The sequence below is a fragment of the Aethalodelphis obliquidens genome, unplaced genomic scaffold, assembly GCF_003676395.1.
Source record: "Aethalodelphis obliquidens isolate GAN/ISIS:26980383/991018 unplaced genomic scaffold, ASM367639v1 scaffold38, whole genome shotgun sequence".
Classification (NCBI taxonomy): Eukaryota; Metazoa; Chordata; class Mammalia; order Artiodactyla; family Delphinidae; genus Aethalodelphis; species Aethalodelphis obliquidens.
Window position 1 is genome coordinate 16,895,023 of NW_020837982.1, and position 10,195 is coordinate 16,905,217.

General features: G+C 54.2%; 1 protein-coding gene across 1 annotated transcript in view; it reads left to right on the plus strand.

The window, feature by feature from the left end:
- The window catches only part of CENPV (centromere protein V), a 32,314-nt gene extending 22,119 nt beyond the window's left edge, over window positions 1-10,195 (plus strand). Inside the window, exons 2-6 of the mRNA XM_027130979.1 lie at window positions 6-311; window positions 2,339-2,437; window positions 3,646-3,715; window positions 8,780-8,894; window positions 9,881-10,195. Of these exons, the coding sequence (XP_026986780.1) occupies window positions 6-311; window positions 2,339-2,437; window positions 3,646-3,715; window positions 8,780-8,894; window positions 9,881-10,005 (715 nt within the window). The 3' untranslated portion in view covers window positions 10,006-10,195. The remainder of the gene's footprint in view (window positions 1-5; window positions 312-2,338; window positions 2,438-3,645; window positions 3,716-8,779; window positions 8,895-9,880) is intronic.

Here is a 10,195-nt window from a genome sequence, read left to right on the forward strand (position 1 = left end):
TCCAGGGCCCCCGCGGCCGCCGCCTCGGCCCCCGGCGCCGACCGCGCACGGAGGCCCGCGGGCCAGGCCGGGGGCGGGAGCCGCGCGGCGGCGAGGCAGCCGTCGGCCAAGCGGCGGCCGCAGTCGTCGCCTCGGGCGCAGGAGGCGGGCGCCGGAGAGCCGCCGCCGGAGCCGCCGCTGCCCCCGCCTCCGCCCGCAGCGCCCTCGGCGTCCGAGCTGGACCTGGGCGAGCAGCGGGAGCGCTGGGAGACGTTCCAGAAGCGGCAGAGGCTCAGCTTCGAGGGCGCCGCCAAGCTGCTGCTGGACACCTAGTGAGTGCGGCGCGGCCGGGCTGGCGCCTGTAACGTCCCCGCGGCGCCCGAGCCGCGCACCGGCCGGACAAAGGCCTCCCCGCTCGGCCAGCGCCGCGCGCCAAGGCGGCGGCCTTCCCGCGAAGAGGGTCGGCCCGGCTCTCCGGTCCCCGAGCTGCTTTTGTGTTTGCGCACGTGTGTTTGGAGAGCGGCTGGGGGAGGGGGCAGGGCCGGGGTGAGAGGCGCTGGGACAGTTCGGAGCCGCCCGGGAGGCCGGTGGCCCCTGTTACTGCGCGCGCCCTGCGCGGAGCCGGGCGGCGGGGAGGAGCGCGCGGGCCGCTTGGGTTCGGAACCGCCGCGGGGGCCCGAGGGCCGGGGCTCCGCGTCCCCCGGGTTTGCCGCCGCGGGGCGAGGACCCCGGCTCCCCGGCGGCCGGAGGAGGACTTCGGAGGGTCCGTGGAGCTCGCAGTGAGCTGTTAGCCCTGGGGGGCGCCTCGTCGTCTCCAGATGGGGCTCCTGCCCCGTAGCACAGTTGTGCTACCGAGAAGTAGTTTAGCGCCCTAAATATCTCAGAATCCGTCGTCTTATGCTAGAAAACCCAAGAGAAAACAAAGCAACCTAACAATTGCATAGCAACCTGAGGATTACTCCTTTTCTTGAGCAAAAATGTTCCTTTGTCCTTGTTCTGTAAGAAATTCTGTTCATTAGGACGAGTCTTCTCAGAGATGGAATATTGGGTTTTCCGTGTGCTTCACTTTTTGGTTCATCATCTTGGACTATAGGCTGAACATTTTTCAGTATACATCATCATTCAGTGTTTTTGAGCTAAGGTGTGCCAGCTACTGCTCAGTGTGGGGAATATAAAGATGTCAGAAACGTAGAACGAAAGTTTGAATTTATACTTTAAAACAAACTGATAAATGGCCAAGAAAAAGATTTTAAAATGTTGACGTGAAAGGGTGAGATTTTTTTTAACTTATCAGATTGGCGCAAGTCACATACATTTGTTAAAAAACCAAAACTCAGTAAATTAAAAATATATTAAACAATAATCGATGTTATTGTTAAAACGTTATTGTACGGAAAATAATCTCAGGAACATAGAGCAAACAGTTAACTGTGGATCCCTCTGGGTGTTAGGACTTATGAGACTTTCATTTTTTACATTATCAAATGTTGTAATGTTTGCGTTTTTTACCATAAGCATTATTTGTGTCTGCAGAAAAAAATACATCAAATTAACGGAGTCAACTTGTACAGAAACGTGAGAAAGCATTCAGTCTTGGTAACCAAATAAATGCAAAATAAGACTGCAGCGAGCTATTTTTCCTGTAATTATTGCTTGAGAAGATTCAGTGAAATGTTTTCTCAATCATTACTGATAAGAGTGTTCAGCCCTTTTGGAAAGCAGTTGGATGATATTTATCAAATCTTAATGTTCAACGAAGGGCCTGACTTATAAGTTTTAAAAAGATTCAAGTTGTACGTAATGTGTACGGGTAGCTCTGTAAAAAACCACGTATATGCAAAATACCGGAGGAGAATACAGCAGAATTACAGGAGCCTTTTGTTAACCTTCTCCGGACTCGTCAGGTCTCCTTTCTTTTTCATGGCGGCCTGTACGCCTTTATCACAAGTCATGTAAATAGTTAATTTGTTTGATGGCTGCTCCAGGTCCCTGTGGCCAGGACCCCATCTGCTGTATCTTGTTTACTGCCTTCTCCCCAGTGCCTCACTTGTAAAAAATCTTAGTAAGTATTTGCCATGTAAATAAAAACGTTCGGGTGGCTGGATTAGGGTCCTCCACCCAGTTCTCTTTTTTCCATACTTTGGAATGCTTTATTTTACAATTTAACACAATAGAAGTGGAAAAAAGAGCTCACATACAAAGAAGGTACTGAATCCTTTTATAAAACTGACAGTGCCTCCTCAGAAGCAGGAACGCATCTGGTTGTCCCGTAAAGACTTCTCTCCCATCTTGCTTCTTTCTTTCAACCATGGCCTGACTATTCAGAAACCCTCATCTTCCTGATTTGTGTTCCCTTCAGTGAATACCAGGGCCTGGTGAAACACACAGGAGGCTGCCACTGTGGGGCGGTTCGCTTTGAAGTCTGGGCCTCGGCAGACCTGCACATCTTTGACTGCAAGTGAGTGTTTTCTCTTCCCAAGTTGCTTAGACGTTAGAAGTTGTGTTAGATGTTTTCATTAATGAAAAAGGTTTTAAAGACTGGGGGAGGCTAAAAATAACAGCCCGCTGTGTGTGACACAGCTCAGTCTTGCAGCACAGCCCCAGGGGATGTGGAGCAGGGCCCTCGACTTGTGCCCAGCAGAGTGCCCCAGAGACACCGGTGCAGGGGCTGGGGGCTGGCAGTGGGAGTGCTTCCCCAGAGACCTTGCGGCTGGGCACTGAATGAAAGGCCTTGAGCAGAGTCTTCGGGAGTTGGGTGAGGTGAGGTGAGGTCAGGGCGTACGCACCTGGACGCTTGCCATGCCCCAGGCCACCTGGCCCCCTTGCTCCAGGTGAGGCAGGCAGTGCTGCCAGGATCCGTGGAGCGCCTGCTGTCAGCACCTCCCAGGCCTTGTGATAGAACAGGGTCTCCAGGCTCTGACTTCTGTCTGACCCGTAGTTGGTGTGTAACTGATTATGCAACAGTATCCAGTCCTTTTGCCCCTTGGTGCTGTGGTGCCTGAATTACATGTGAAGAATAAATAAATAAATACCGTGGAATTCCTCCCACGGGGAGCTGACCCTGCTGCTAAACAGTGCGGTCCAGATTGAAGAAGCAGCCCCTGGAATAAGTTGTTAGAGGATTTTATACGAAATTAGAGTTTTTTAAAAGGTGGACTAAAACGGGGGGGGACTTATATTTAATTCTGAGGATGTGATTCTGAGGACCTGTTTGACGTGGAGCTGGGCTTTCTGTGATGTGCAGATGAGGACAGAGGGAAACCTAAGTAAGCTTCCTTATCCGTTTCTGGTGAGGATACCCCAGGGGCAGAAGGTCGTAGCTCTGCCTGCTGCTTGTTTTCTACTGTCTCCAGAATCCAGCAGTTCCCTTCACCGTAGTAAACCAAGGGTGGGCGGCAGGAGCGTGGTTCTCCGGGTCCTGGTTTCCTGAGGGGTGCGTGGCCTGCACTGCTGGCTGTGGGACCCGTGGGCCCTCCTGCACACACAGAGCAGAGGCCCCAGGCCGCTGGCCCTCCTGCCTCAGCTGCCCTTCCTGGGATGGCGCTGCAAGGGGCTTCACCTCAAGGGTCAGCTGGCTCCTGGGACGGGGCAGGTTGGGCCCCGGGGGGAACTCAGAGGGTGCAGGTGGTCGTTCACAGTCTGAGGTCTGCTCGTGTCTTTCTGTAGCTGCAGTATTTGCAAGAAGAAGCAGAATAGACACTTCATTGTTCCCGCCTCGCGCTTCAAGCTCCTCAAGGTGAGTGTCGTGAGTGGGGCTTACAGGGTGCCAGGCGCAGGGGGCCTCCCGGGCCGTATGCTTTCCCCTGTCACCCAGCTGTCATTCCCCCCTTTATATTGGGTTGCCCAAAAAGTTTGTTTGAGTTTTTCTGTGAGATGTTATGGAAAAACCCAAACGAACTTTTTGGCCAACCCAGTATTTTTGGATATATATTTGATATTACAGTGGAAACATGTACAAACACAGAGAATCAAAAATAAATAAGATCACCCAAATCCTGTCAATCAAAGGTAACCACCGGTTGTGTTCTGCTGAATATCCTTGCATGTTATTTTGGACATGGATGAATACATCTAAATAAATCATGTGTGATTTTATCAAGGTAGAATTTTACCTTTTTATCTGCTTTATAACTGACTTTTATCATTTCCCGATGAAAAATAAATGATTGAAAAGATTTTTAACTTTAGTATTTGGGGGCGTTTTCTGTGCTTGGTACCAGATTTGCAAAGTACAGAGTCGATACATACACGGTGAAAGGCCTCCCCTCCACTGGCCTTCATGCCCCTGGCCTCTCCCCGAGCCTACAACTGTTTCGTAGTTTACTTACAGACTTCTTGCTGTGTCTGTAGCATATTTCGTTGCATGAATGTACCACGAGGGACCTTCTACGTTTGAACTTCTAGGTTGAGTGCAGTGCTGTCGTAAACCTCCCTGTGTATAAATCTTTGACAGTTTAGACATTATGTCTTTGGATCAATTCTTCTGGAAGTAAAATCTCGGGTTTAAAAAAGGCTTCGGCAGGCTTTGCTCCCTGGGGGGTGGGGGGGCGGGGCTCTGGCCTGTCCTCCGCTCCCATTGCCCCGCCCCGGGCCCGACAGAGGCCTTACCTTGGGCATCATGCGCAGTGCCTGTCGGGTCGGGAGGGCTTCCCGGAACCACCTTTGGTCGAGTCTGCGCTCCTGGCCCTGGGGCCTCGGCATGCAGTGGCCCCTCGGTGAGTGTCTGGGAGGAAAAGCTGAGATTTAATTCCAGACGCTTCAGGCCAGGGTGGCTCCTTGTCTGTGTCTGCCTTCGATCCTGGGGTGGGTGTCTGGTCGGGGTGGGAGCGCCGGCGGGCAGCAGACCTGCCCTCGCCTTTCCCGCGAGCCCCCCTCGGGTGCCAGCTGGAGGCTGTGGCCCCAGCCCCCCAAGACAGGCGGCTCCCGAAGGCACGCGGCCGGCCGGGGTCTCGCGGCCTCGGAGTTGGCAGCGCCCCCGCCATCCCACCCCCGTGGGCCTGCTTCTCCGGCCGCCCTGGCGTCTGGAGCACCCGCTCTCTTCTTCCGCCCGGCCTGGTGAAGGAGAGAGCAGTTTTCCGTTTGTTCGTTAAGTACAAACCTCCTTCCTTGATTCAGCAGTGTTTATGGGGCAGCTGCTGTGTGCCAGGCTGCGCTCCACTGAAACCCCGCAGCTGTCGTGGCAGACAGGGCCCTTGTCCCCTGGGACCTCACGCCTCATGGGGGAGACAGAGGAACGGGACGAGGCCCGGAAGTGCCCAGTGGAGGATGGGAGCGGGGCAGCGTGACGGAGGCTGGCCGGTGGCGAGTCTCGGCGGCTAGGGCAGGCCCCTCTGGCGCTTCGATGCCGAGGCACGGGGCGGGCACGGCGCCGGGGTGCGCTTGGCGTGTGCGAGGAGCTGCACGGTGGCCCTCGTGGCCGCAGGGTGGAGGTGAACCAGCGGACCGAGCTGGGGCTGGAGAGAGGCCGGAGTGGATGAGGAGACAGGTTTTGTCCTCTGGAGAGTGAAGCCTGGGGAGGGTTTTAAGCGGGGCGGGGACGACATGTGCTTCAGTGTTTGAAAAGCGCGCGGTGGCCGCCGCGTGCAGAGAGGATGGTGAGGAGGTGAGTATGGAGGCGGGGTGGGAGAGGGTGGCAGCCGTGGGGACGGGCAGACAGTGGTCAATGGAGATGTGTTTTGGAGCGGGTGGTTCTCGGAGTCCAGGTTGTGCACGGCCACCGGAGGGCTCGTTAGACAAATCGCTGGGCCCCCTCCTGACTGTGCAGGTCTTGGGGGGGCGGGGTGGGCACAAGATGGACGTTTCTCCCAAGTTCTCAGGTGACGGTGACGCGGCTGGTCCTGGGACCACGCGCTGAGAGCCGCTGCTCGAGAGGAAGGACCGGTTGTGAAGAGCGGAGAAGGAGGTTGGGCCTCCGAGCAGCCGGTCGCCTGGAGATGCCAGGTCCTGGGGGAGAAGCCAGCGCGGAAGGTGCTGGACTCACATCCGATTCTTGAGAAGGTTGAGGTGAAGCGTCGTGAGCGCTGACAGAGGCGGAGCCAGGGGGTGGGCAGCCGCACACGTGTGTGTCTGGAGTCGTGGGGTGAGGGCAGCTGGGCAGACGGTGCAGTCCAACACGTGGGGGCCCAGGACCCAGCACGTACAGGGAGTGGAGCGGAGGGGCCTGAGAAGAGTGGCCGGTGGGGAGGGAGGAAGAGCCTGCAGGGCGGGGCAGGTTCAGAGGGGCAAGAGTCCGGGGGTCAGGAGAAGTAACCGTTAGACTTGCCAGTGGGGGACACTGGTGATTTCTCATTGGGCAGGAAGACGGAAGCGAGCAGGGAGGGTGAGTGTATAGCAGCGTCATGACGATGGACCATGCGCTGTAGCGGCCAGCAGGGTGGGGGTCAGGCAGGTGGACGTGTGGACACTATGGGACGGGGTCTGCGTGTCACCGGTGGGCCCTCGTGCTGAATGAGGTCCAGGAGGCTGTGAGCCGGCGTCTCAGGCCTCCCGAGGGTTTCCTGGGGGAAACCGTACGCCCAGATAACTCTGCAAGGTTTGGGACCCCTTGGCTGTTCTTTGCGGCCTCCCTGTGGGGTGAGAAGAGGCCCCCCTGGGAACAGTCTTTCAATGCAGCTCTGAGGGCCTGTCTCCCGTGGTGGCCGGGGAAGACCCGTAAAAAGCTCTGACCCTTCAGCCCCCCAGTGTCTCCCTGGAGAGAAGCTGCTGCTTTCTTGGTTATTTCTTTAAAAGCACATGCCAGGATGTATGTGTGCTTTTTAAAAATAGGAATGTTAGTATGCTACACAAATTGTTTTAAACCTTGCCTTTGCACCTAACTTTGTAACCTTGGAGATTGTTCCCTAGTAGTATTTGTAAGTAGAACTGCCTTATTTTTTCCAAAACTTGCTGAGATTCCATTTTTATGCCCGTCCGTGATTGCTCTAACCAGTCTTCTGTTGATGGACAGTTCCAGAGTTTCTAACGTTTAGCTTTTACAAATGCTGCGTTAACATCTACATACATCTCATTGGATAAAATACGGAATTTTAATTGCAGGATACATTTCTAGAAGTGGCATTGCTGTGTTAAACAATATGTGCATTTCAAAATTTTAGTAGATGTTACCAAATTTATGGGTTTACATTCCTGTGACTCATATCCGAGTGAGTGTTTCTCTACACATGCAATATCATTAGCTCACTTTTTTTTTTTTTTGGACGTAAAAATTGTATTAGCCCTCAAATTAACTATAACTTTCAATTACCTATAATACGCGTATACCTTAGGCTTCTATTAAGGTGTTTTCTTTTTAACATCTTTATTGGAGTATAATTGCTTTACAATGTTCTGTTAGTTTCTGCTGTATAACAAAATGAATCAGCTATATGCATACGTATATCCCCATATCCCCTCCCTCTTGTGTCTCCCCCCCCCCCTCCCTGTCCCACCCCTCTAGGTGGTCACAAAGCACCGAGCTGATCTCCCTGTGCTATGCGGCTGCTTCCCACTAGCTATCTATTTTACGTTTGGTAGTGTATATATGTCCATACCACTCTCTCACTTCGTCCCAGGTTACCCTTCCCCCTCCCCGTGTCCTCAAGTCCACTCTCTACGTCTGCGTCTTTATTCCTGTCCTGCCCCTAGGTTCATCAGAACCTTTTTTTTTTTTAGATTCCATATATGTGTTAGCATACGGTATTTGTTTTTCTCTTTCTGACAGACTCTAGGTCTATACACTTCACTACAAATAACTCAATTTTGTTTCTTTTTGTGGCTGAGTAATATTCCATCATATATATGTGCCATGTCTTCTTTATCCATTCGTCTGTTGATGGCCGTTTAGGTTGCTTCCATGTCCTGGCTATTGTAAATAGAGCTGCAGTGAACATTGTGGTACATGACTCTTTTTGAATTATGGTTTTCTCAGGGTATATGCCCAGTAGTGGGATTGCTGGGTCGTACGGTAGTTCTATTTTTAGTCTTTTAAGGAACCTCCATACTGTTCTCCATAGTGGCTGTATCAATTTACATTCCCACCAACAGTGCAAGAGGGTTCCCTTTTCTCCACACCCTCTCCAGCATTTGCTGTTTGTAGATTTTCTGATGATGCCCATTCTGACCGGTGTGAGGTGATACCTCATTGTAGTTTTGATTTGCATTTCTCTAATGATTAGTGATGTTGAGCATCTTTTCATGTGTTTGTTGGCCATCTGTATGTCTTCTTTGGAAAAATGTCTGTTTTTCTGCCCATTTTGGGATTGGGTTGTTTGTTTTTTTGATATTATAGCTCACTTTTTAATTTTTGCCCCGAGTGAAAACTACCTCATTGCAGTTTGTGAGTGTGGATATTTCACAGGTTAAAGAGAGATTTGTTTTCCCCGTTCCTCTGAACTGTCTGTTCACATCCTCTGCCCAGTTTTACGTTTGTGTTCTCCATTAAGGAAATTAGCCTGTGACGTCTGGCAGATGTTCTTTCCTACTTGGTCCTTTGTAGATGAATTTGAGTCCAGTGAGTATGTTCTTAGGACCTTGAGTTTGGGGACACGGGGACCCAGTCCCTCGGGTGACCCCCCCTCCTTCCCCGGTTTAGGCCGGGGATGCAGGGCAAGCTCGAGGCCGGGGTGTTCTGTGTGCAGCTGACTAAGGAGAAGCCCTGAGCTGTCACACTCCAGGCTGACGGGTCTCTGGGCCGTGCAGATGGGGCCCCGACCTCAGGTTGGACGTGACCCCGGGAGCCTGGCGAGTTGGGTTTCCCCATTGAGCCTTTTAGACGATTTGTCTTTGTAAACAACAACTGAAGCTCCTTGTCTGTGTCCCTCAGGGAGCCGAGAGCATCACCACATACACCTTCAACACCCACAAGGCGCAGCACACCTTCTGTAAGAGGTGCGGCGTCCAGAGCTTTTATTCTCCCCGCTCCAACCCTGGAGGCTTCGGTGAGTGAAGGGGGCCAAGCTCGGGGCACTGACGCCCTGCGGCCACGCGGATGGGAAGCTTGGGGAGGGCGCTCTGGTGTCACAGGCTGCCTCCTGCCTGGCCAGGCCCCTCACACGTGTGTGAGGAACGGGGCTCACCAGCAGAGCTCTCTCCTGGCCCTGGCCCTTCGAGACCATCCGGATCCTGACCCGCATTTCCTGCCGCCGAGGGAGCTGGACTTTGCTGGGGCTGACGGCGGAGGGTAGAGAGAGGCCGGGGGCCTGGGGGCGGGGGAGGGAGTGAGGGAGGCAAGAGTGAGGGGCAGGGGTGATGCCAGTAAAAAAAACTGGATTTGTTCAAACACAAGCAGAGAAACCCCAAGCCCATCTTCGGGTCCTACTTAGATCTGGGGGCAGAGCGTCCCACCTTAGACAGTTGTCGAGAATGACACCAGCTGCCGTGCGAATCGGGTGGGACGTAGCCGTGGAGGATGCTCCTGGAATCCCGGCCCCGCAGAGACGCAGCCTCCAGAGCTGCAGTGGGGCGGCTGCGACAGCCTCAAGCCTGGTGGTGGGGGGGGCGGGCGGAGGGTGTGCCGCCCCCCTCCCCCCCCCCCCCCCCCGCCCCGTTCTCCCCGTAGCAGCTCCCGTTTCCTCTTCATCTGTCACACGGAGAGTCTTTCCTGCTGACCTTCCTGTATGGATGGGGAGGTGTTTATTGCTCAGAAAGCTGCCCCTCTGAGCCCTGGACCAGGCCTGTGAAACCTCCAGGCTGCCAGGCGGAGGTGGCTCTGGGCTCGAGGCCTCCCCCGCCTTTGTCCTCCCAGCTTGGTACTGAGTGAGGTCCAGCCGCAAGTCCCTGGCCCCCATCTCAGAGATGGGGGGAGTGGGCCAGCAGCAGGGGCGCAGGGCCCCTCGGAGAGCCCACTTCCTGCGACACCTGCGGGCTGGGTTGGTCTGAGAGCCAGCCTGCTGCCAGGTCTCACGCCCCCCTGGCTTCCCTGTAGGGATCGCCCCCCACTGCCTGGACGAGGGCACCGTGCGCAGCGTGGTGGTCGAGGAGTTCAACGGCAGCGACTGGGAGAAGGCCATGAAGGAGCACAAGACCATCAAGAGCATGTCTAAGGAGTGAGCCCCTGCCCCCTCCCGCAGGAGGGCCCGTGGCCGCCCCCATCTCCGCAGTCAGCTCTGGCACCAGTGTCTTCAGGCAGCTCTTGTCCTCCCTCGGCTCAGATTTTGACATAGGCTAGCTGACACCCTTCTATCTCTTCCCGACTTTTGTGTGATCTTTTAGAAAAATAAATATTTTTAACATTAAAGCA